This window comes from Oncorhynchus keta, chromosome 23 (assembly GCF_023373465.1).
Source record: "Oncorhynchus keta strain PuntledgeMale-10-30-2019 chromosome 23, Oket_V2, whole genome shotgun sequence".
Taxonomy (NCBI): domain Eukaryota; kingdom Metazoa; phylum Chordata; class Actinopteri; order Salmoniformes; family Salmonidae; genus Oncorhynchus; species Oncorhynchus keta.
In genome coordinates, this window is record NC_068443.1 from 19534237 (window position 1) to 19562055 (window position 27819).

The 27819-nt window shown below is 41.8% G+C and overlaps 1 protein-coding gene across 1 annotated transcript; it reads right to left on the reverse strand.

Moving 5' to 3' along the window:
* Positions 1-1816: 1816 nt before the first annotated feature.
* On the reverse strand, positions 1817-27819 carry wnt9a (wingless-type MMTV integration site family, member 9A). The gene is made up of 4 exons (XM_035799682.1): positions 27683-27819; positions 8852-9111; positions 8285-8547; positions 1817-5979 (listed from the first exon to the last, which is right to left on the reverse strand). Exons 1-4 carry the CDS (start codon positions 27772-27774, stop codon positions 5494-5496), a joined length of 1101 nt encoding a protein of 366 aa, XP_035655575.1. The 5' UTR covers positions 27775-27819; the 3' UTR covers positions 1817-5493.

Sequence of the window (27819 nt, forward strand, 5' to 3'; positions counted from 1 at the left end):
CCCCTCTTTCCGGTGGATTCCTGGGCATAACGGACTAAACTAACAGAGATATTTGGATATAAAAAATATAATTTCAAAATCTGAGACGACAGGTGGATTAACAAAAGGCTAAACTGTGTTTTGCAATATTGCACTTGTGATTTCATGAATATGAATATTTTCTAATAATATTATTTGACTGTGGCGCTATGCTATTCAGCGTTGCTGATGACAATTATACCAGATCCGGGATGGGTGGTTCAGAGAGGATATTGGAGTCATTAAAACTCGTTTTTCAACCACTCCACACATTTCTTGTTAACAAACTATAGTTTTGGCAAGACGGTTAGGACATCTACTTTGTGCACGACACAATACATTTTTCCAACAATTGTTTACAGGCATATTATTTCACTTATAATTCACTGCATCACAATTCCAGTGGGTCAACAAAATCAAGGTATTGGAGTGGCCATCACAAAGCCCAGAGCTCAATCTTATAGATCATTTGTTGGCAGAATTGAAAAGTGTGTACGAGAAAGGAGGCCTACAAACCTAACTCAGTTACACCAGCTCTGTCAGGAGGAATGGGCCAAAATTCCCCCAACCCATTGTGGGAAGCTTGTGGAATCCTACCTGAAACATTGACCCAAGTTAAACAATGTAAATGCAATGCTACCAAGTACTAATTGAGTGTATGTAAACTTCTGATCCACTGGGAATGTGATGAAAGACCGAAAAGCTGAAATAAATAATTCTCTCTAATATTATTCTTACATTTCACATTCTTAAAATAAAGTGGTGATCCTAACTGACTTAACACAGGGCATTTTTACTTGGATTAAATGTCAGGAATTGTGAAAAACTGAGTTTAAATGTATTTGGCTAAGGTGTGTAAACTTCTGACTTCAACTGTAAAAGTGAAAGTCACCCAGTAAAATACTAATTGAGCAAAAGTCTAAAAATATTTGGTATTATTAAATATTAAATATTTAAATATTAAATATTTAAAATACATATAAGTATCAAAAGTAAATGTAATCGCTAAAATATACTTAAGTATCAAAAGTCAAATTTTTTTTTAGAATTCCTTATATTATTAAGCAAAAAAAGACAGCACGATTTTCTTGTTTATTTATTTATTTACTGATAGCCAGGGACACATTTCAACACTCAGACATAATTTACAAACAAAGCATTTGGGTTTAGTGAGCCTGCCAGATCAGAGGCAGTAGGGATGACATGGGATGTTATCTTGATAAGTGTGTGAATTAGACAATGTTCCTGTCCTGCTGAGCATTCAAAATGTAACAAGTACTTTGGGTGTCAGGGAAAATGTAAGGAGTAAAAAGTACATTATTTTCATTAGGAATATAGTGGAGTAAAAGTAAAAAATATAAATAGTAAAGTACAGATACCCCAAAAAAGTACTTAAGTAGTACTTTAAAGTATTTTTTACTTAAGTACTTTACACCATTGCACATGCCGGCACATACACACACACACATCTACTGTTTGGTTGCTGTTGTATTTTTGCTGTTGCCAGTGTCTTCTGTCTGTGTTGTCCATTTTGTCTTACATAGTTTTCTATCCCCCGTCCCCATAGGAAGCCTTTTGCCAGGCCATCATTGTAAAGAAGAATTTCTTCTTAATTGACTTGCCTGGTTAAGTAAAATAAAACAAATACATACAAAAAGTTGCTTTGAATAATGGGGAGAAAGAAATATGGATTATTAGTGTTGTAGAACTTTTACTGTTTTCTTACTTAGACTCGGACCAAGCTCCAATTAGCAATAGCCAAATAACCACTGGGTATGAATGACACCAAACATTAAAATAATTTAAAAATTAATTTATTATTTCAGATTTTCTTGCCTTTGTTTTTACAAAGATGTTAAATAACTTAAATACATTCTTACCAGTCATTCGTGATCTGTTTATACCGACAAGCTATACACATGAGGTAGAGGAAAATAATTTACGTTCCCATAAGACATGAATAAGTGAACATGGACAAAGCTTTGTTGGTATAGTATTATCACAAAGGGTAATACATGTTTGTTTTGTTATTAGCAAGCACAGCACAAATCCTAACAAAAATGTACACGGTGATTGTGACCCTCTAAATATCATTTGTTGTGATCCTTTGTGATCCTTTGCAAGAACATCAGAGTATACCAAAATACTACTACTCCAATACTACTTTGTGTTTGGTCCGTGTGTTTATCTGCACAGATGGCTATGTTACTGGGTACAGACAGAACCCATATACCCCTCACCAATCCCTCCAACAAATGGGTCATGCTACACAACGGGATGTTACCAAAATACTTGTGTAGTATTGTGCAATGTCAATTACATAAAACAGCTGATCATGATCCATTTAATAGCCTTTAGAGTTGCCTTTCGATGTGTTGTACTGTATAGAAAACAGTTGAAAAAGGGAAGAGAATTGTTGATTTTCTAAATTTGTTAGGATTTGTTTTGTGCTTAGGAACTTCAAATGTTAGCGTTATCTTTAAGAACAATTATGCTGACTTTACAGTATTTACTGTCTCTTGAAGCCTCCACCGCAAAGAAGCCAAAACCCCATACAAGCCTCAAGAAAATAAACTGAGTAAAAAATACAAGTATATAAAATCAGTTTTGACTTAATGTTATTTACATTGAACACATGCTCATAATATATTTTAAAATAATTTATCTTTCTTTTATTTTCATTTTTTCCTATAAAATAGATTTTTTTATACATGATCCTCTGACAACTACACAGTGCAGAGCTATGAGTTCAAAAATAGAATATGAAGGACTAAGACAATGACATTGAAGAACAACCATTGTATCATGCCGTCCTTTGTCTTGAAAAACGTAGAATATAAAACATACAAAATACATGCAATGTGCATACTGTATTCCTCTCTCCATGACTCAAATGTTGACCATTTGTATCCATTCAATACATGACCACTGTAGAGAACCACAGTCTTGGGCAGGGGAGTGTGGAAGCTGTGGGAAGCAGGCATTTATGCTCAGGCTTTCAGCAGAGCCATTATGGTTTCCATGTAGCGTGCAAAGTTCTATGTATATGTTTTTGACCATTCTTTATTTGGCATGTCTCCTCATTTTCAAAATGTTTGGAATTCAGCTCTAGAGGATGAACCAACCAACCTTCGTTAGGCTAGACTCCCTTCTGAGAGCATGCTGCTTTTTCTGGATAAATCATGGTGGGTCAAATCAGATATAAATCCTGTGAGTGTCACTGATTTAAAACTATGGGCGAACTGTAGTCTATCTATCATAGTCGGTGGTCAAAGCTATTTTCGAGGGTATTGGCATGCTATTTACTAATGTTGGTACTCGTTTGGCACTTGTTTTTCACTTACTGATGATCACTTACAATCAAAAGTTTACAGCAGCAATGTATTCCATATTCATGGTTTAGCCTTATATATTATACCATTTGCCTTCCCAGCATCAGATGTCTTGGTCCTAACCTCCTTATTGCTACCAACTTCCTCTTTAATTGTCTGTGAGATTGTACCATGTGCCTCATTCTTGTCTCTATACCACAGGTGAATAAACCACTGCTTTTTACAATAAACAAAAACATCTGCACTGTATACATTCATAAATACAAGGTCTTTAAATACTTTAAAGGGAAATTATAAAGGGCTTCTGGGGCTTCAGTGCGTAAATGGGGCTATCTTACAATGTTGGGTTCCTCACTCAGTAGTTCATTCTCACCCACTTAAAACAAGGCAAAGACGGTATACCTAAAGGGAATCTAAAGATGACTTTGCATCTGACGAGTTATTGTAGCTGTTTACAGGGTTGGCTCTGCCTTTGCCACCAGTCATTTTAAACTTCAAACATCCAATATTAAATGTTAGTCATACAAATCTTACTGTACAACATAATGGTAACCTGCCTTAAAGAAAATTACTGTCAAAACAACACAAAAGGAGATTGTACCTTTGCAGTCACGGAGTTCTGTTAGCTATGCCCCAAACAATGGATAGAAAATGCATAGGCTACAGCTAGAGCATACATTTGCTTTGTTGTCGCAAACACATTTTGTCACCATAATACACCTTAAGCTTCAGCAGGACTATCTGTAAAAGACCGCATTTGCCTCAGGGTGTTAATTTTGAAGCCATTTTGCAGACATGTCAAGATGGATTTTAGTTTCCATAGCATCATACTGTTCATTTTCAACCTCAACCATTTATCCTTGTCAATCAAATGGTGCACTCTAGAGAGAGGAAGGAAGGATATGAGAGTGTATGTATATAAATAGGGGTTACATTTCTCCTGTACCCATAGTTTGCTGTTTTCTTTACTTTATAGTAGTATTACTAGCAAGATTGGCTTTTCCTTTTTAAACAGAGTGCTAACTAAGTACCAAGAAGCAAGGTGACATAGTTGGGTTGCTATTACTTCGAGCATTAGTCAGCTGATTGGAAGATGCATTCTCTACTGGTCAAGTGGTCGGTCTCCTGTTTTCATGGTGACAGTAATAGACACTAGACTCAGAAAAGCAAGGCCATTCTCTCATTGAACTTTCGATTACATGCAGATTTTCAGTTTTTCTTTTTACTCTTTCTAAATAAGTATAGTGGTTTCAGTTATTCCCTGAACATTATTTGAGTTCGCCCAAAAGTAGTGTAAAATTACTGGCAAAAAAATGACATTTCTGCACTCAGAAATGTATTCACCAACAATTTCACTCTAGCGAAAAAGAATCAAAGACAAATGAGCGTGTTTCCTCTCCTCGGGAAGGAGTAGTCCCAAAGGGTCCATAAATGATCCACAGAGAGACACAAAGGACACAAATGTGCTGCTTTCCAAAGGGCCTTGTCAAAAGAAATGATAAAGCAAAAGAGAGCGAGAATACACAAACAACAATACATTTGTGTAGTTAGTGGTTTGTTTAAACATATTCAGAGAAGTGGCAAGTGTATATAATATCATTATAATACAATTTAATTTATTTACATACATATGCATACACACATTGGTGTGCGAGTGTAAATATGTGTGCGTATAATAAATCTTACACCCTGTGTTCTTAACAGTTTCAGAATATGGTTGCCATGATTGCCATATGAGTTGTCATTTGACTCCCCTGCACCCTCACTCGCCGCCAACACACACATTTCTACATTGGGCAAGGCCCAAAAGCCAGTCTTTTACCATTACAGTCATTCTATTGGATCCTCATTAACAGCATGCTAGCCGGAGACAGCTGCCAAGTGCTGCGTTTTCTCACTGACACATCTGACTGGATGTTGAATAGGCGAGGTAGCCTTTATCCAAGGCTCTAACTCTGCAACCAGAAAGCATGAGACACGTGTTGACCCAGTTGTCAGACAATGCCAATCTCCTGCTGCAACTCCAACCCCCATTGGCTGGGGCCACAGGGCATTAGAACCAAACCCACATGACAGAAAATCCCTCAAAGTGCTTATAAAGGTCCTCCAACTCCATTGTCTTGCTCTCTCCTCTAAGACTGGGCTACCCTTTACAGGTGTAGACCTCCTCTCTCTGCGTGCACTGCTTGCATTCGACGTAGCAGCACCAGCGCACCTGACACTGGCATGGCCGGGTCACCACTCGGCTCTGGGTATTGTGGCCCCTGCCGCAGCAGATGGCGTCGCAGTTCTTGTCCTTGTAGCACTTCCTGGCCGAGGTGCCTGGCGAGTACTTGCTGGGCCGGCAGAAACTGGGCGAGTCCTCAATGTGGAGCAGGTCCATGGTGCGTGGGATTGGGTCATTGCTGGGGCCTGGTAAGGGCTGCTGCTGGGGCCGGGCCTGGGAGATTTCCCCCTCCCCCGTGGCCTCGTTGGTGGAGCTGCCCACCTTCAGAGAGGCCTCGTAGCGCTGTTTCAGCTGCTTGCCGATCTCATGGAAGGGCGAGAGCTGCCTCCAGCATGTCTGGACGGTGCAGGAGCCTGAGACGCCATGGCATTTGCAGGTAGTCTCTACCCCGGCTTTGATCACCTGGTGGTGGGAGAGGAGAGGAACATACAGACAGTCAGCCACCACAGGGGATCAAAGGGACAGCCTGAGAACAACATAAAATCAACTTTGACCGACTTTATACTTTGTATAGTAAGCAATGTTTCAAAGAAGAAGAAAACTACCGAGACACTCCCCTGTAATTTCTACAGCACAATGGGTCTATGTAATACGTCCTAATATCATAATTAATAACCTTCAATATGAAGACTTTACTCATATCATAAACGGGACATCAATGTATTAAAATGTGATGAGCACCGAGGCCATAATGATATTTTCTGCTGATACTCCCACCACAGAGTTAGATTATCTAGAGGCTCTACTTATTGGTGATAAACTGTCATTAACATAATAACAATTTACATGGCAACATTGTCACACTGACGTCACTTCCCGACCAAATACCAAAACATGTGGTACACTATAAGCAATAATTTAAAAGAGAATCTTTGTGGGTGGGAGTGACGATCCCATTCTGTTATGATAATATTGGGTAATCGAGTTTGCTTAAAGTCATCATGGTTATTACTAGTAGTAAGTAGAGGACATAGCTGAGGCACTTTTTCTGAAGAAAAGATCCCTTGAATTCCACAGCCAAGGGAAAGAAGGAGACAGGATACCCAGAACCTGGCCCCTGTTCTTGGGAGACAGGTCCATCTCTTCCACCAGGCCAACTCCATAATACTGCAGTTAGGCCAGCACGTGGAAAGCTAAACAAATCTATTTTACGTCAAATATGTTGAGGCCCGAAGATTTCTCAAAATGCATATAATGGGATCTATTCAACAGATGGCATGGAATATGGACTCAGTTCAACTTGACAGACCACTTCTGACTGTTAATGTTCGACAAAGTAACATTTTCAGGAGTGAAAGGGTTGTTGCTTGGTCAAATACAGCACAACAGTAAATAGTACACGTTGCGACATAGCTTGAACTCTCTGTGGCAGGCAATGGTTCATTTGTGTACAGCTCAGTCAGCATCAACTGACCACAACATAAAAAAGTTGTGTGAAAATCCATAATGCATATTCTCCAAAGGAGGCTTGGACTGGACAGACAGTTTCTCTCCGGTTCTGTTCTCACACACTGGGAAACAGCTTGGGGGATAAGAAAGACGTGGTGCATATTCGCCACACTTGCAGTTCAGTTCAGGAACATTTGAGATGTCAGCTTTAAACTGTTCTAGGGATGCATAGCCTAGCACATTCCAAGGTTTGTGCTTCATATGGGACGTGGTACACCTCACTACATGTGCAAATAAGAAAAAACCTGAACGAAAACAGCGTTGTAAATCTTTTATCACAAATCAAATATCCTGAGAGAATGGATTTGGAGAGCCAAGTTGAAGAGGAAGAGCACACCATGGGTCTTTGGGAAGAGCTTTCTGTCTGCTAACAATTGGGGAAGTGTGCTTCTGCTATAATTTAAATTCATACTAAAATTAAAATGGCCACAATATGAGAAAATCTGAGTAAAGCTAGCGGATGCCAGGACCTTGACTTTGCTTTGGCTTGACAATTTAAGACCATTCTCTCTTCTTTTTGATTTTACTATTAAAATCACATCCAAGCTGAAAAACCAAACCCTCGTTCCCTCACCACAAACAATTGTCGACTCCCGCCAAGGCACAAACGAAGGCTATTATCTCTCTAATTTGAGAGGGAGAACCAAAGGTTGATAAATGAGAGTTATCTTATTTGACTGAATTTAGCAGTCAATATAAGTGATTTAGGCTGGCCTTTTATCTTCCTATTAAGTGGGTGCTTTAGAATCTATAGTATGTGTTTAATAACCACAGCATGTGGGTAAATGTTTCTCTGTTGACCACTGGAATGTAGTCATAAAAACTCTGCCTTTGTTATTCCTCTCGTGGTCACATTAAATTCCTATCTGGTCATTTTCACTGGTTCTGGTAATTTTTTGTGTCTTTTTGACTGATGTCAACTTAGAGAACAATAATTTAACAACCCAACATTATATATGTAAAGATGTGTATGTAGGAGAATATATTCACCCTAGAATACGCCCATAGAACTCAACTATCTCAAGAGAGGGCAATGCATTCAGTAGCTCTACAAGGCCTAGATATATCAAACTCCACTATCAATCAATCAATAACTAAATCACTCAATCAACCAGTCAATCAGTCAATCAACCATCAACTATTCATATAGTCCTTTTTACAGCAACAGTGGTGAGGAGTTGTGAGTTGTGGTCCCATCACACGAATCAACAATATCAAATGCACTGCATCATCCAACACGGCTCCACCCTACACTCACCTTCATGCCCACGTTACTGTTGTGCATGTCCACGCGGGCACGCAGGTCCTTGTTGGAGCGTTTGCCCAGGAAGTCCTTGACAAACTTGTTGCTGTACTTCAGGTTGTCTCCACAGCCGCCCCACTGCCAGGCCTTGCGGTTCTCCAGGTCTGGTGCTTCATCACAGGTGCAACGCTCCATCCGCCCGGCGCTACACGCCTTGGCCATGGCGTGAGTCAAGCCTGCTGAGGAGACGGCATACAGGAAGGCTGTCTCCTTAAAACCTGGAGAGAGATATGGAGCAAGGGGAAGAATCAGATATCAGTTATAAGCTACCAGCGTCCTACTGGACGCTCAAAATAAGCCATTGAATGTTGACATCACATTAAAAACAACCTACAACACTCTACTGTACTATCTACTATGGCCATTCAATGTTAAACCATTCAATGATGGCAGCATAAATTGCAAAAATGTCTCTCCCCCTCCACCCATGAACATGAGTTATCTGCATGCTGAAAAAGTTTAACTCAGAACATATTACATGTATACTGATATATGAAGTTGAGAAGCTTTTCTTTCCCTTACCTCTCTTTAAAATGTTGGCTCTGTAGCGGCCCTCTAAAGAGCAGTTCCACCTCTCAAAGCGGAACTGGTACTGGCACTCCAGGGCGCTCATGCTGATGGCCTCCATGAGGGTCTCGGCCACACCCGGGTCTCGTCGACACATCCGCCTCTGCTTTTTCTCCAGTTTGAGCCGGTCGCACAGCTTGTAGTGGGCCCTGCCCACGTTCTCCTCGGGTTGGGAGCTCAGCGGTAGGATGGACAGGGGTTCATTACCTGTCAGTCTGGGGAGACAGAGAGAAATACCCGTTAGATACTGTCAGATGCTCCTGCTGTGCTCCTGCTGGCAACGCTTTGACCCAAGGGCCTTGGGTCAAAGAGAGGCAAATGTTGTACTGTAACACACCATTAGGAGGGATCAGAGAATGAAAAATCAACTACGGAACACTCAGTCAGTACTGTGGACTGGAAATGTCAAGAAAATAGTATGCTAAGTCCCAGATATAGAAGGCTGACCTTTATGGTCTAAGTCAGAGCTGGTTAATGTTCGAGAGATTTCGGCTGCCATTTTTTGAAGGTTGCATTTGAGTACAATGGTTAATGTTCTGGGGAATGCAATGTTTTCTGGAGATTGAGATCAACATTCACCATGTCTGTGTATATAACACAATCTCAGCAGCTAAAGAACATTCTGTGCTGATTTCTCTCTTTCAGGGTAGCTACCAATAAGGTCGCTAGTCATAACATCGCTGGCTAGCTAGCTAGATTGATACAGAGTGGTTAAAGGACATGATATGACAGATTTAAAACAATGGTCCCACACAGTCAATTTGACCGTCACACCACAGGCATGCTAAACAGTAGCCAACCAATGGAGACCTATCATATCCCAGAGACGAATGACTGTCACTCACGGCAACCAGCGGTGTATAGATTTAAACATGATCACACAGCAGGCTTTACAGCCTCATTATAGAATCCTCATACAAACTTCCAGTGTTCATGACCATAAAGCTGCAATTCATTTGAAATATAATGAGGCTAAGCTTAGTTTCTAAACACGGTATAGGAGAACATGTGGTAGAGTTGCACTCCTTTCGTCAGTTTATTTAAAGGAAGCGTACATAAAACACACAAGCTAGCCCGGGGTCTGCCGCATAGCTGGCAAAATCCTCCCGGACTGACCAGCGTTCTGAGGTTGTGACGGATAGACAAAGCAGAGCATTACTTTCACACAGAGACGCAGGGGACATGACTGTCAGTCTGTGACCATGTTGGTCACACCATCTGACAGAATTGGCAGGGTAGATGTTCATTATGTGCAATTTCAGGGCCACTTTTACACCGTTAAAGTGAAAGAGAAACAGAAATGGATTTACAGAAGAATTCACAAACAGACTCCTACAACGGACCCAGGCACATAATATGCCATTACTGAAAGAGTTTAATGCCTTTACAATGTCAATGTTTCCCTGCTAATATTGACACCTGCTATATTTGAAAACAATCTGGGGTTGTCCTGACAACAGCCATCAACAAAGGATAAACATATTAGATTTACTCTGGAGGTGACAAGGAGAGGTTGTTTTTCTTCTTGTCTCCTCAACATAACTTCAGTGCTCTGCTCAGTGCCATACGGTGACCTGTCTCTGGCCTCTGCCATCAAAATGTTGGCATTTAGCAATGGGCCTTGAGTGAACTTCCCTTCCATCAATCTCAATAAAACAGCAGAGGTTTGTTTTATCTAATGGGTTTAGCATGTCACCAGACAGAAAGCTGAGGACAGGATCCTATTTTAGTTACCTTGTCATGTTCAGGTGAATCTGGTGTGTCAAATTCGGATGACACAGTTCTGATCTCATTCACAAAACAATGAACTGATTGCACCATGCACAATGAGAGTTCCATGCAGACATCACCAGTCACATGGGCAGAACAGGAGGCAATAGCTAGTCTAATGAGTAACTATGACAAGTGAACCGTACAGTAACTCTTCAGTGAGGAAAGATTCCGTCCTGGTCTATAAGAGTAGGACGGACACAAGCTAATGAGAGAGAGAGTGAGCAAGACACAGCCAGCCAGCCAGCCAGTCAGCCACTATTAGCATTTAGCTAGCGTGTTCCTGATGCCAATGAACCAGAAACCTATTCAATTCAATTTCCAGCCCATGAGTCATTTGGGTACAACTATTAACCAAAGTCACAGCCATAGAGATTCCTTCCAGATGTCCCAGGCATAGACCATGTTGCAGCGAATGTGAACACTGATTGATTCACAGTCTGTATCTCTTAGAGTTACTGGGTACTTCTGTCATCTGTGTACATCTCTGTGTACTCCTTCAGTCAATTGTGCTACATGTTCACTTTATGACCTCATTTGACTTCTGTCATTCAGAGCCAAACGGCCTCAATGAAGTCACAGAGGTCATGTAACACACAGAGAGAGAAATCTTTCAAAAGTGATAATAACTGATTGTGAAGTGTTTCCCCTGGAGTCTAAAACCATGACAAATATGGTCACATAGTCATACTGCCTACCAATATCCTATTATGTTAAGCCTATGTTAGCTTACGTTATAAAAAAGGTTATTACACATTGTGGAATACTATACAGTGCTTTAATAACCTACTATGTACATGGAATGCCCCATATGAAGAACATGATCTCAACAGTCCAGTGGGGTAAAGGGCAGGTTTTGCGATTTGTGTATTCAGATCAGGTCAAATGGCTCCTATCTCTTTTTTTTCAAAACATGTTTGCCTTTCCTAACTTGTCTGACAACTATGAATTTTTCTAATGGAAACCTTACAAGCTGTGTCTTGACAGAAATTGTTCTCCTTTAGGGAGTAAAAGAGCTTAAGTGCATAGTCGGATAGTCTGGCCTGACTGTGCCTCATTATGTACCGTACGTGTAGAGATACAAATGCTATCTTTATTCATCTTAATTGTTATTCATGTTGATACTATGTGTATCCACTAATGTACGTCTACAACACAGTGAGGAGAAAATAAATAACTTATCAACTCCTGTTGATAAATGTGTACATTGACAACATTTCCACAACACTTCTGCAGTGGGCTGAGACTCAATATTTGAATGATGGCAACACCATTTAGAGTACCTGCTTAATTCATTTCTACATGCCATCAGGAGAGCCAAGAGAATGGAAACTCCAGCCATCACTCAACAAGCCCTATGATACACAGTTGACGTCGGAAGTTTACATACACTCATTAAAACTTGTTTTTCAACCACTCCACAAATGTCTTGTTAACAAACTATAGTTTGGGCAAATCGGTTAGGACATCTACTATGTGCATGACAAAAGTACATTTTCCAACAATTGTTTACAGACAGATTATTTCACTTATAATTCACTGTATCACAATGCCAGGGGGTCAGAAGTTTTCATATACTAAGTTGACTGTACCTTTAAACAGCTTGGACAATTCCAGAAAAGGATGTCATGGCTTTAGAAGCCTCTGATAGGCTAATTGACATTGTTTGAGTCAATTTGAGGTGTACCTGTGGATATATTTCAAGGCCTACCTTCAAAATTAGTGCCTCTTTGCTTGACATCATGGGAAAATAAAAAAAATAAAAAATTGTAGACCTCCACAAGTCTGGTTCATCTTTGGGAGCGATTTCCAAACACCTTAAGGTACCGTGTTCATCTGTACGCAAGTATAAACACCATGGGACCACGCAGCCGTCATACCGCTCAAGAAGGAGACGCATTCTGTCTCCTAGAGATGAACATACTTTGGTGCGAAAAGTGCAAATCAATTCCAGAACAACAGCAAAGGACTTTGTGAAGATGCTGGAGGAAACAGGTACAAAAGTATCTATATCCACAGTAAAACGAGTCCTATATCGACATAACCTGAAAGCCGCTCAGCAAGGAAGAAGCCACTGCTCCAAAACTGCCATAAAAAAGCCAGACTACGGTTTGCAACTGCACATGGGGACAAATATCGTACTTTTTGGAGAAATGTCCTCTGGTCTGGTGAAACAAAAGTAGAACAGCTTGGCCATAATGACCAAAAGGGGATGGCTTGCAAGCCGAAGAACACCATCCCAACCACGAAGCACAGGGGTGGCAGCATCATGTTGTGGGGGTGCTTTACTGGTGCACTTCACAAAATAGATGGCATTATGAGAAAGGACAATTATGTTGACGCAACATAAAATCTCCAGAAATCAGTCAGGAAGTTAAGGCTTGGTCGCAAATGGGTCTTCCAAATGGACAATGACCCCAAGCATTACTTCCAAAGTTGTGGAAAAATGTCTTAAGGACAACAATGTCAAGGTATTGGAATGGCCATCACAAAGGCCTGACTTTAATCCTGTAGAAATATGTGGGCAGAACTGAAAAAGTGTGTGAGAAAGGAGGCCTACAAACCTGACTCAGTTACACCAGCTCTGTCAGGAGGAATGGGCCAAAATTCACCCAACTTATTGTGGAAAGCTTGTGGAAGGCTACCCAAAACATTTGACCCAAGTTAAACAATTTAAATGTGTGCTACCAAATATTAATTGCGTGTATGTAAACTTCTCATCCACTGGGAATGTGATGAAAGAAATATAAGCTGAAATAAATCATTCTCTCTGCTATTATTGTGACATTTCACATTCTTAAAATAAAGTGGTGATCCTAACTGACCTAAGACAGGGAATTTTTACTGGGATTAAATGTCAGGAATTGTGAAAAACTGAGTTTAAATGTATTTAGCTAAGGTGTATGTAAACTTCCCACTTCAACGGTATGCCTGAAACGTAATAATATACCAACTTTACTGAACTTAGATATCGCTGAAGGAATGAAATAAGCGATGTTGCCCAGTAGATACAAAGTGGAACCGATTATTCATGAACTTGACAGTCTCAGTAAATGAAGTACCTGTTTTTAGAGAAAAAAAAGAAAAATTCCTATAGATTTGACAGATGTAAGCATCACGCTCCTAAAGTCTGTAAGAACAAAAGAAACGTATAGCCTTTGTAATGTACCGTACACAGCAATTCAATTATGTTAGGCACAATGGTTGCTCATGGCATAACTCCAGACCGTTTGCTACCGGTTGTCGCTAAACTATACATGGGTGTGCCATTAGTACTAATAACAGCAGTGGTGAAACTCCACAGTCTTCATTTTCTCAATCCTATCACCATGACATGTTACATTCCTTAGTGGACACGACACACATCAAGAGCCTCAACCACTACTGTAACTATCACACTGTCTCCTCAGTGATAACTCTCCATAGAGCACAGATGCCTGGCTGGCTGCCTGCGTGGCCCTGCGGCTATCCAAGACAAGAGTCAAATAAAATGTAATTCCTCAAAAGTGTCTGTGTGCTGTGACGTCTGTCTATCCGTCCGTCAGTCTGTCCATCTGTCTGCTTGCCTGTGTGTCTATCTGAGACACAAAGAAATTCTGAAGCTGGAGGGAGGCAAGAGACAACACTGATTCTTTGGGCTACTGCTTTGCCTGCCTAGCTGTGACTGACTTCCACACGAAGGCATGTTTTTATCCAGTTACCAAGAAGGCTGGGGGGCAAAGTGCGGATAGGAGAGATTTGGGAAAATGGAGAAACACGTCAGGTCTTGCGAGAAGAAGCTACTGTGGCTCCTCTTGTCCATGTTTCCGCTATGTGTCAGACCAGTGTACATTCAAATGCTAACACAGATGTGCTCTAATTCCAGTTCCATTTCTGATATCTACAGGAGGAGTTAAGAGGAGGCTATCGGATTAGGTTTGAAAACACTGATTACTTCTTAGAGCTATCCTCAACATGCACTATGGTGATGTCATGTTACTTTGAATTGTGCTGCTGCGTGTTGCCCAACAAGCACATTCGAAGAGGTGTTAGACAAAGAAGGAGAACCAAAAACCGTACAGGAAAACTAGCTAAAGATCAGTTTAAAGATCACTTTACCTCCATAATGTGACCTATAGGAAACCCAATGCAACACACTCACTCAGACGATGCTGAGTTTTGCAGAGCCCAGTGTCACACACTGCAGCGTGAACTCATTTAACTCACTTAGAACAAAGGATGGAGTCGAAAAGGAGAGTATTGTGCACATACAGTAGCACTCCAGAAACTGATCTTGCAAGATCTTTGGTCTGAAAGTCATTTTTCTGTTTCTAGGAACACAGGAGTTCACAGGTTCTGAGTAGGAATAATGTAAAGCACTGCCCAACAACAATATCTCAATATCTATGATCCTTAAAAATAACAAACAAACAAAACTACATGGTAAGAGGGTGAGGTATATTTTAACAAGGAGGTATAGTTTGCAGTGTAGTGAGCTACTGCTGCTAGGTCTAGGTCTTACACATTAGAATGTAAGAGCATGTAGACCTGTGTTTTTCTATCATGAACTGTTTTCAGAGGCTGTTTCTGTTTGAGGTGTTGGCCCAGCAACACACATGGAACATAACACCAATAGAAAAATAATAAAGTTCACTATTATCCTACGTGAGGTAGGATTCTTACTGCTGTTTGCTCAGCTTTGCTTTTTCCTAACACTCACTCATTCACTCACTCATACACTCCTCACTCACACACAGACATCGTCGACCGAGGCTTCAAACAAGGCTAATCTCACTAGTTACCTTGCCTTATTCCTCCCTGCCTGTGCCTTTAACGGTGGAGTTTGTTTAGGCCTTTCTCTCCACCTGTCAACACTCCCCATTGCCCGTGACATTTACTTTATATACATTTTCCAATGCACAGGATGGCTGAGTGAAAACGACTCATTACGCTGTGTGTGTGTGTGTGTGTGTGTGTGTGTGTGTGTGTGTGTGTGTGTGTGTGTGTGTGTGTGTGTGTGTGTGTGTGTGTGTGTGTGTGTGTGTGTGTGTGTGTGTGTGTGTGTGTGTGTGTGTGTGTGTGTGTGTGTGTGTGTGTGTGTGTGTGTGTGTGTAACCACACAGCCCTGGATCCCTGGAGGAAATAATTTATTCAGACGTCATCACCCTTCTGGCTTCGTGTCAGAGCACCTACCAGGACCCTGTCCTTGACTGCTGCTGCACTGGTTGATAATATGTCTGTTAATGTCACTCTTCATCTGGGGTTGATGAAGCGTTTATGAAAGGTTATTAAGGGTTACATGTGAAGGGGTAGTACAAGAACATTTAACATAATCAAATATTGGCAGCTTGATAATAACCTTGATCTCACATAACCTTTGGTATAATATTGATCATGCTAATGAGTACGTGATGAGCATGCAATGACTCGTTCATTACAAACATATGCAAACATGCCGAGATGCTGGCGGGTCATTCACACTTCATAACATCCGTATGTCAGAAAGGCAGTTCAGTACACAACCTGCAGTCACAGGGGACTAACTAAAACACATGTTGTGACACAGAGAGCTGCAGTGCAACTAACTGATTGCTCTATAACACATTTGCTCTTGCTGTTGTGAACTACTTCATGAGTAAGTGATGAACGTAAGACAAAAACCATAACTGTTGATTTTTAGACCTCCAGATGTTTCATTAACAGTGTCAGGCTACGTTGGCTTTGATTGACATCTAGTGATGCTGAGTGAATAACTGACCCCCCTACTCCAATCAGATCCATGCTTTTCCAGACTACAATCCATTGGTGGTTTTGAGAGTTCCAATGGGCATTTGGTACATTACATATTACACTTGGCTGTAATATGAAAATACAGTATTACAATCCCCATTGTCTTTCACCAATGGCTATTCTGGTTGCACACACTGGCGGACATACCATTAGACAGAAGAGGCCTCAGGCCTCACATCATTAAGGGGCCTTGTTAGCTGGACATAATAAAACAATATATTTTTGAATTTGTATTAATCATTTCTCTGCTTGCTCCATACTCGGATCGAGGAATAATACATAAATAAATAAAAAATCCCCATCAAAATCCAAATGTTTTGTACCAAAGCTGACATGTCAGACAATAGAATAAACACGTGTGGGAGTTAGTTTTATGAGGAGCACAATAGTACAAATAACTGGGGCATATACTGTATGTTAAATAAAGCATACCCAGCCAACTGGACACAAATGTGGAAGCATTGGAGTCAACATGGGCCAGCATTCCTGTGGAACGCTTTCAACATCTTGTAGAGTCCACGCCCCCAACGAATTGAGGCTGTTATGTGGGGGGGCAACTTAATATTAGGAAGGTGTTATTAATGTATGGTATCGTCAGTGTGTATCAAACAGAGGCTACTGAAGGTTAGACAAATGTGCAGCTAGTGTGTACCCTTTCACCATCTCCATCCCACTTGACCAACAGGTGTGGGTGTGCATGTGTGTGTGCATATACTTGCATGTCTGCATTTGTGTGTGTTTGTGTGCGTCACGCACCTGCGCATGCATGTGCGCAGCATTTGTTTGCCTGTGTGTGTGTGTTTCTACGTAAAGTCAACACCTTTAATAGTCAAGAGTCAACCCTGGCTGAACCCTCCTGAACAGGAAAGCAAGAAACTACAGTTTCTCATTCAGTCTCAACTTGCTGGTTTTGTGGTCTGGTGTCTCTAAGGTCAACTCCCTCTCCCCTCTCTCCCTCCCTGTCTCCCCTCTCTCCCTCCCAGTCTTCCCTCTCTCCCTGTCTTCCCGCTCTCCCTCCCAGTCTTCCCTCTCTCCCTGTCTCTCCTCTCTCCCTCCCTGTCTCCACTCTCTCCCTCCCTGTCTTTCCGCTCTCCCTCCCAGTCTTCCCTCTCTCCCTGTCTCCCCTCTCTCCATCCCTGTCTTCAATTTCTCTCTCCCTGTCTCCCCTCTGCCCTTCCCTGTATCCCCTCTCCCTCACTACCCCCCTACCCCCCTTTCCCGCTGCCTCTCTCTCTCTGCTTTCCCTCTCCTATCCTTCCATCCCCCTCTCACGGGTCTGCTCTCCCCGTTCCTCTCACCCTCCTCACCCCTACCTACCCCCAAAGGCCAATTTACTCTAAACGAATGCCAATCCCTCCAGCTGCTGGCTCAAAACAAAGCCTGTTCCCAGAGAAAACAAACCACCCAGCTGTCTTACGAAAGGTAACCCAAAACAATGGCATCCAACCAGACACAGACAGACAGACAGACAGACAGACAGACAGACAGACAGACAGACAGACAGACAGACAGACAGACAGACAGACAGACAGACAGACAGACAGACAGACAGACAGACATGTGAAAAGTGAGCAAGGCAAGCAGACAGAACCAGGTTCCATATTAAAAAAGCAGCCCCGGGTCCATATAATCCTATATCAGCACTAAGACCTCCAAGACTCTTTGTAGATACAAGCCCTGGAGTAGTTCACCTCATCCCCTGTCTGTTAGGGACAAACTACCATGCTCAACTCAGAAAAGTATAAATGTGATCTAACCCTATGGTGGTAGCCAGGCTATTGTAAAGATAACAAGTTTGAAAGAAAATTTGGGCTAGGTGTGACCTCTGGAGGGCACAAGCCATCGTCCCACCTGGTGTCTCATGGGCCAGGCCCTGCCAGAGGTAGTAGGGATGTCAGTGTGGTATTCTCCCTCTGGCCTGGTCTGAATCCAAGGCTGCTGCCTAGGCTGTGTACTACTACTGACTGAACAGAAGCTCAAGTGAAAGAGAGAAAAAACAACATTCCGACTGTGGTATCCAAGTTATTGAAAATGTTTAGGTCCACATTTGATCTGTACTGGTGTAGATGACCTACGCATGGTTCATAACAACTTTACCAAGTCCACCAATGAACATTACTTTGTAATTGTTGTCATCGTACTTTGCATCATAATGCCCAAGTTGAGTCACAGTTCTGATATGTCCCATTTGGGAAGGTGACTAGAGGGACAGAGATGACATCATGCTTGGTCACATCCTGTATAGGTCAGCTGTTGAAGATAGGGGACTTCCCTCCCTCACCCCCCTCTAAGACTTAGTGAACAAGACTTTGTAGTGTTAACAGACTAGGCATCATATCTTCCCCATTCAGGGAAGGTTCATTTTTCAAACGATAATGACTTACTAAAATGTAAAGTTATATGGGTCTGTTTTGGCACAGAGAGGTTGTGTTATGTGTCATGTAACTGTACAGTATCACTCTCAGGCCTTAAGAAGCAATAGCCATATGACTCAGTCCTCTCTCAACCAATGGCCGATCTTAGCTTTACCTCCTCAATAACCTTTTACTCTTTCCCCCATATCTGGCATGAATTCCAAGTGAAATGGAAACAGTGTCTTTAAGTCTGTCAAAAGGAGGACATGCATCTCCATTCTCAACAGGACATAGCTCTGCTCTGTCCTTCCAGCCCTACTGTACAGCAGTCAGGACACACCCTCTACCAGAGTCATTATCAACTAAACTATCGTCTTTCATCTAGAAAATGAAATACATCAGCAGATTCTTATTTCCCAATCTTTTATTCCAAATGCTACTCTGATCTGAACTATTGGCTCTGTAGCCGTGGAGCGGTCTGTACTGTATGCATACAGTACGGGGTTGGTTGGGGAATGAGACCATGGAGTTTGGTAAGAGGTTTAACTGCAGTGTGAGAACTCAAGGCTCCTAGGGTCAGCGGCTCAGTTGTAGTCACTGTGTGACTGGCACAGATTGGGCTCGCCACAACAGTGTCCACATGACTCCCCTGTTGTAGCAAACGCCATGGCACAGAGCAGCGCAGAGCACCCCTGTACCAGCACACCGACTGACCGGCACACCTAACACGTTCAGCCACGGCACACATTCATACACACCCACCACATTCACACACCATTCACACGCCATTCACACACACACGCTCACACGAGAATCAGACCACCAGTATTTGGTAAGAAAGAAAGTGAACCTGTTGTATATTAAAAGTGTACTTTTTGATAATACTCTGTACATATAGTTAATTGGTTATGCAGATTTTAGATTTGTAACACACACATTTACTCTTTTACTCTTACTGTACAGTGGGCATTTCACTTCCAAGGGGTATCCAAGCATGTAAAGTCAAACCACTATCAGAAAAACAGTAGCTGTTTTCAACCATGCATTAGCAGCTGAAAGACTGGCTAAGTTTAGTCATTATTAACGGTTATTTACAGTTTCTACTGAGAGATTGCAAGGTTTCCTTTCTTCTCTCTCGATCAGGGAATTCAAATAGAATTACAGGAAAGCCAGCAGAAGCTAAATTCAATACTCAAGCTGTAAAGCCAGTAAGAGTGGTAGTGGTACAGTATATTGTTTGCACTGCAGTCCTAAGTAGAAACATGAATGAATGAAGGTGATAAACTACCGTCCTGTAGCTACACACTGGTTATAACATCAAGGTACTAACTCTTAGTTACAACTGAAGAGATGTAATTTTGGCTCACTTTACATTAAGTACATCCACCTGGATTCAATCTAGTCATAATGAGATTCATATGGTGTTCCATATGGGTAAGAATCAACATACACTGAGAATTTATCACCCAATAAAATATGAATTTACTTCATGATTCTGACTTTGGTTTTTGCTAAACATTCCGAGACCTTAACTCTAGATTCTACATGTAGATTCATTTCTCAAGGTATTTGAATTCCAGCTATGGATCAGAGACAACATGGGATAACGTGCTGCTTTGTGCTCCCTGCCTGTATGGCAAGACTACATGTAACTGCATACGACCTCCTTGAACCCATTACGACCTGAAAATGAGGTAAGAAGAGTAGAACAGATGACTTTTCGAAGCCAGAATCCAAAGCAAGCATTTGTCAATCTGGCTCATCCTGGCTGGAGACAAGGGCCACACACACGCACACGCGCACACACACACACACACACACACACACACACACACACACACACACACACACACACACACACACACACACACACACACACACACACACACACACACACACACACAGACACACAGACACACAGGCGTTCTCCCACAGACTTGGGTAAAAGAGGAAATTGGCCTGTGGTTAAGGACGGAAAACATATGACATGGCAATCCTGCTAATTAACGTCAGATCATCAATCCCAGACCACTAAAAGCATCATGATTCTATATTGGTTTTCCTGTTTTGCAAATTTCCCTTGTCGAGGCTATGTCCCGAGCCCCATCTGTAAAGAACATCATGTGTCTAACTCTATACCTTCTGTTACCAATGAGAATTATTTTCCGTTCCATATCTGCGAACTACCAGCCATGAAGTACACAGCTGACTGGTAAAGGCTGGATAGGAGCAGGAGCCACTCCCTCCTTTTAAAAGACAATATTTCTTAACTGTGGTCGGTCTCGGCATGCTGACGATACCAGAACCTTAAGCCCTTCGGATGTGAGTGGGCCAACACATATTTTAAAGACCTTCCCAAATGCAATAATGCCATGTAATCTTCAACATATACACTAAAACCATATCATTATACTGTACAGAGTGTATCCAGATTATCCACTACCCAGGCCACTGCAGACATCATCAACTAAAACCTTCACAACAAAGGTGTGTGTGAGTACGCAAACCTCCAAATGATTCAACTCAAAAATATAACTAATCTCACTCCAACAGGCAACATTTGGTAGAGGGACCATTTCCATGAGAGACTGCCTTAACCTGCTATTCAAGGAGAAATTAAGTGGAATGAATTCTTATTTCTACAGAACAATACAGCAAGGCCCTGCTGTGAGTGGGCTGAGTTGAGTGACATTGGACATGCAAGTGGATCCAAGTCAGCATTTTGTACTTTACATTTATTTTGACCACAACAAATGTTTTTCCTGAATTTGTACTTAAGCAGTGTCCGGTGCTTTTAGATTTGGCTGTTTTCACATCTCATTTCCAACTCTCCTAAGGTTACACAATGGGGTTAAAAGGTTTTGAATGAGACCTATCCTGGGCTCCAGAAAGAGGCTGCTCCCCCCTGTGGTGGCTATGGGCATAGCACCCCTTTCACCAGATGCTTCGTGGGAGGACATAGACCTAACTCTACGCAGTGCAAACTCTTACTCATAAGACAAGCTTGAAACAGTACTGTGCCAAACATACCAGGATGGACAAAAACACAAAGATAACAAAGCTCTCTCTCTCTCGTTCTGTATTCACAAAGGGCATATGGGTGTTTAATCTAAGCCTCCAGCAGGTTTGTGTGGTGTGATCTCACCACTAGCCAGACTCCATGTGATCACAGCTAACCCCAAGCAGCCAGCGCTAAAAGAGAATCCTATCTTCTTGGCTCACGGTAAAGTGATACCCTTTGAGGTGTGGCTGCAGCCACAGGATATCCTCTGAAGTTGGGAAATCCCTCTATCCCAGGCAGGGAACGCTTCCCACTCTGCCTGCGCCCTGCCTGTGAGCTAGCCTAGTGTCAGGGCTAATCAGTGCTTAAGGCTTCTGTAATGAGAAGCCCACCACCACTGTCTGCCAGCATAGCCCCACGGCAACGCCAGCCCTGAGCCCACAGTCACCCTTATTGACTGGTAATCACCCTGCATCTTTACACAAACCACTGGTATACCAGCAGCAGCACGCACATGAGGGGAGCAGGGGGAAGTGTTTACATGGAGACTGGCTGTTGAGCAGCCTATAACCTCTTGTTTCATCTCCATACAACACTGAAAGCACACCAAATGGAGTTTGAACCTGGTCTTCCGCCCACCACAACAGTGTTAGGACGCTAAGCTAAAGCCTAAACATTAACGCTGGAGACAGTGGAGAAGCAGCACAGTGAGTATATTGAAGGCTACAAATGAATCTGCTTTGTTACGTTGTTTTAGGCATATTGCGACTTCCTCTTAATAATGTGGCTGAAAACAATGACCTTTGGGAGCTGGAACTGAGGGCAGGGAACATAAGGCTGTCGAAGCAATAAACAACCCTATTAACACTCATTGTGATGCCTTAGTGCAGGGGTTCCCAACCCTTTTTCCTCAGGGCCCCCTTTTTCACATTTAAAAAATGTCACCCAAACACACTAATACAATACCAGTATAATTTGATTCATTTGAGGAACTTAGAAACATTTTGTTTTGAAGATAATATCCTGCAATTCTACATATATACAGTAGTTTAACAAGACTCATGACACATTTTAAGTAGGCTATTTCATGATAATAATAATAATAATAATCATAATCATTTAGGGCTCCCGAGTAGTGTAGCAGTCTAAGGCACTGCATCTCTGTGCTAGAGAGAGCACTACAGACCCTGATTTGATTCCTGGCTGTATCACAACCGCCCGTGATTGGGAGTCCCATAGGGCGGTGGACAATTGGCCCAGCGTCGTCCGGGTTAGGGTTTGGCCAGAGTAGGCAGTCATTGTAAATAAGAATTTGTTCTTAATTGACTTGCCTAGTTAACTAAAGGTTAAATAAATAAAAAAATATATATAGATAATCATAATTATCATGAATAAGGAAAATAGTTGACACCAATTATTCCGCTACCAAATATGTTTTATAATTTATATGAACCCTCAATTTAATTATACATATTATCTTATACAGAAAGTGATTAGATCAATTGATAGTGACAGTCACACATTGTATAAGATCACTTTCCAAGAAAATATCAATTTCTTTGACTCCTCGACTTTAGAAGGTCGTAGCTCAGCTTCTGAATGCCATAGAGACAAATCAAAGATATTCCCATGTGCATCAGAGTCACGTCTTCCTCTGGCATTTTACTGTTTGTTTCTAGCCTAAAGCATTGTGGATTAATGCATCATTTTATATTGGTATAAACAATTGTGAATTGTAAAAATAATTACATTTAAAAATACATTTAATCCTCAAATCAAGGAAAGCACCCCCCCCACGAAACATTGGCGCCCGCACCCCCTATGTTGGGAACCCCTGCCTTAGTGATTGGTAATTCACCATACGTAGCGTAGCTGTGGGTATGATTCCTGTATATGCCGCAGCAAGTAAACTAAATAAAAACAAATGTCTGTTTGAGTCAGTTAAAGGCTTGCATTGAATGCAGTTTACAAGACCACAAAAGGCCTTTCCATGGGCCAAAAGTAGCATTTAAATGAATGAAGTTAGCTTGTTTAACAGCATTCTGCTGAAACTCCTCAAGGTGAACTCTTCAGCTGGGGTCAACTAAGTTAACAATCTCACTCCCTTCACTTCTCGAAAATACAACCCAACAAAGAATATTCCATCAAGGTACAGTATTGTCTAAGCATGAGAATGAAACTGCAGCTAACTTCCCCAATGGTAAGCCTAATGATACTGGGCTGTGAGGGAGAAGCAGCACCTGCCACAACAGGCTCAACAGGGGAAAGTAAATGAGTGCTCACATTCTTGTGGTAAAGGATGACAATTTGAGTGGGTGCTTGACCACGCTAGGAATCCCACCCCACCTTCAGAGACGGTGTGTTTACTTTACACTTACCACCACACTCGGGAAATTGGGTATGCAACATCGACCATCTATTTTCAGTAAATCAGTACCCAGGAAGAAGGCCGGAGGATGTGCTGTCCTCGTGCTCATGGCAGATAATTATTTGAACAAGTGTGTGTTAGTATGTATACTCCACTCAAAGTCAGACAGCCCAGGTACAGTATCTGTCTGTCTGTCTGTCTGTCTGTCTGTCTGTCTGTCTGTCTGTCTGTCTGTCTGTCTGTCTGTCTGTCTGTCTGTCTGTCTGTCTGTCTGTCTGTCTGTCTGTCTGTCTGTCTGTCTGTCATAGGTAACCAGGCAGGGAAGGAGGCCAGCGGACTGATCAGAACAGGCTTTTCTCACTGTAGGAAGTTGGTATTGGTCTCAGTAGGGGGCAGACGTGCTCCCCTCTGAGATGATGCCTGGAGAGGATAAGGGACTTGGGAACAGTGGACTCTTGGGTGTGTGTTGTTGCTGTGTGTGTGTGTGTGTGTGTGTGTGTGTGTGTGTGTGTGTGTGTGTGTGTGTGTGTGTGTGTGTGTGTGTGTGTGTGTGTGTGTGTGTGTGTGTGTGTGTGTGTGTGTGTGTGTGTGTGTGTGTGTGTGTGTGTGTGTGTGTGTGTGTGTGTGTGTGTGTGTTTTGCTGTGTGTGTGTGCGTTTGTGCGTGCAGGCAAGTGGGCATGTGTGTTGCACTAAGTGTCAGTGGTGTCCGGTTTCTGGGTAGTCGGTTTGGCTTTGCGGCAGTATCAGAAACATTTTCTGTGTATCTATGGCACCTATGTCATCTGTTTGTCTCATGTTCTCTGGTTTAAAGGGATAATTCATTCACTGACACTCATCTCATTCATAGTGTCATCACATCCTCACACCAAAGGACCCTTTGCGCTTCAATCGTATTACATGCAACTGGTTAGTTATTGAGGGCCAATGGTTATGTTGTTGGATGGTTATGATCTACCACTATGTCTCTATACCTCAAAAGCTCACTTGATACACATGTGACTTTTAGCGATGATGTGGTTTCTATACCACCGGGCTGCTGAACAACTCTCACATGTATAATTTTCAAGACAGCATAACAGTCCAGACCGAACTAGCATAGGTCTAAACTTTACAGTAAGAACACTAAGCAATGACAGTTACCCTAACATTAGGGGTTACTTATGTTTATTATCTGTAATTACATGTAGGATTTATGGTGATAGTAACTTCCTCTATCAACATACTGCACCGGTCAGGGGACATAACCTTTTCAGGAGTGACACATTAGACCTAAACGGACACTCCTATCATATCACACAACCTCTGGCAATGCAAACCATGATCGTGATCCAAAAAGTAATTATTTCCAAACAGCGCTATTCCTTCCTTCCACCCTAGTCCGCTTTGTCCGGTCCTTCCTAATTTATTGGTTTCCTTATATGAGATCTGAGAGAAGGTTAGACCCAACTCAGCAGCCCCTGAGGCATAACAAACCAGTTTACAGCTTCATAATGTCCAACGGGTCCTGGAGGGCCCCTCCCATCCCTGTGTCCCCCCACTGGTTCACAGCTAAACAATGCCCTTATCGTATATATGCGGAAGGTAGCCTAGTGGTTAGAGCATTGGGCCAGTAACCGAAATGTCGCTGGTTCGAATACCCAAGCCGACAAGATGAAGAACCTATTGATGTGCTCTTGAGCAAGGCACTTGACCCTCATTTATTTCAGGGGTGCCGTACTGTCGCTGACCCTGTAAAATAACACATTTCACTCTACCTATCTTCTGTATATGACAATAAAACATATATATTTATTTGATACCCCTGGAACTATACTGCTGGTGTTATCACTCACTCTAATCACTCCACAATTTGTTAAATACAGGTTATAAATCCCAGTTAAATAAAGGTTCAATTAAAATACAATTAAACCAACCTAAATATTTCAGTGCTGCCAGGAGTTCACATTTGTTAGTGTGAATGACTCAAATCAACTTCATGAGATCTATTGTTTGCAACACAAGGTGGTGGTGATTACTTCTGTCATCAACAATCTATTGTTTGTATATTTTAGACAGAATGTGATTGGAATGATATGGTGTTCATGGTAGAATTAATGATCCCTAAAAATAAAATACGATTCTGACTGAACTCTCATAGTTGCTGTAATCTCATAGTTGCTGTAAGGTTGCAGGTGCCACTGAGAATAGATTAGTGATATATAAACCACCAACTGGGGAGGAACTTTGTGTTATAACATATCCAAGCTACAACATGCCTGCTGTAGGCTACTTGTATCCTTCACACAAGAGATTTGAAGGTGATATTGCATTTATTTTCTTGCTATCTATAGGTTAATGGTCTTCCAAGGAAGTCTGAATCCTAATTAATGAAATTCATCAGAAAAGACAAAGGCTGCCAGTAGACTCGATATATTGAGGTGGTCATAGCAGGGTACACCTTAAAAACGAAGGCGTTCCCTGGGAATAACGTGTTTAATTGTTCATTAAATTAAAAAATATATATATACTGTCCTTGATATAATAGTATCTCATGAGATTGGGCAACGAACTGTAAATGCTGGATACATTCTTTCAAACTGTTTCTACATTTAGTGGGAGCGCGAACCATATGCCAGAATTTTCTCTATATCGATGTTTATGCTAGACGGGGTGTTTTCTATGCAAGCTGAACAAACGTTTCAGACACCGGTTAAGTGAGCCGCATTGCTTTATTGTAACCAGCTGTCGCGACTGAAGCCTTCACTCACCTTTCGCCCCATGTCTGTTTTCAGAGCCGACTTCAACAAAATAATCACACTACTCTGCTACTTTTCATTCAAATATGCCTGATAGGCCTATCAATGGCTTAGCGTAGGATACCTGTCAGAAGACTAGTAGCTTTTGGGATCAACTTTCTGTTGAACAACACTTGTCAAAACTAGCCCTATTAGATCCATGTGAATGTGTTAGGCAAATACATGCTGTGTGTCTAAACCTGCCCAGAGACAGCTGATTATGGTTATTTTACTGTAGATAATCCCAACTCCTACTCCCCTTAAAAATATATATGTTACAGCATATTACCCACCCCAAAACCTTCGGTAGATTGAGCTATTACACAGGTCTGTAAACCCACTGCAATGCCGACTAATTAATCTCACATCTACCTGCTCTCACCACCCGCAGTGACAGCCTACTCCGCTACCCAGGTGTCTCTGAGCTGACAGTTCTGTGCAACAATGTTGCGGATACTTGAAATATATCACAATATAGCTACAAGGACACCATGCATTAAGTAGCCTAACCTATTCATTTGCACCACGTTTGATATTATTAGAGGACACATCAACAGGGATGAATGAGAGTGCCATTTTTATGCCATATTTACGCGATACGAAAGTTGAAACAATTGAATGAACCGTATGCTAATATAAGTAAAGCAATTTATCCGCTCTATCAAAGTTGCTCTAAGAGCGCATGATATCTCGTAATAAACTCTAATCAATGACAGTGTCATGAACATGTGGATGGATACAGTGCCTACCCGAAATAAGCTGTTGTCGGTCCGGGCAAATTGAAAAGGTACACTATAACTGTGAACGATAACCATCCCAGGAGTAGGTGTCCATCCAGCATTTTGCTGCGGCTCCAGGGCAGATCATTTCGTTTCTCCTGAGTAGC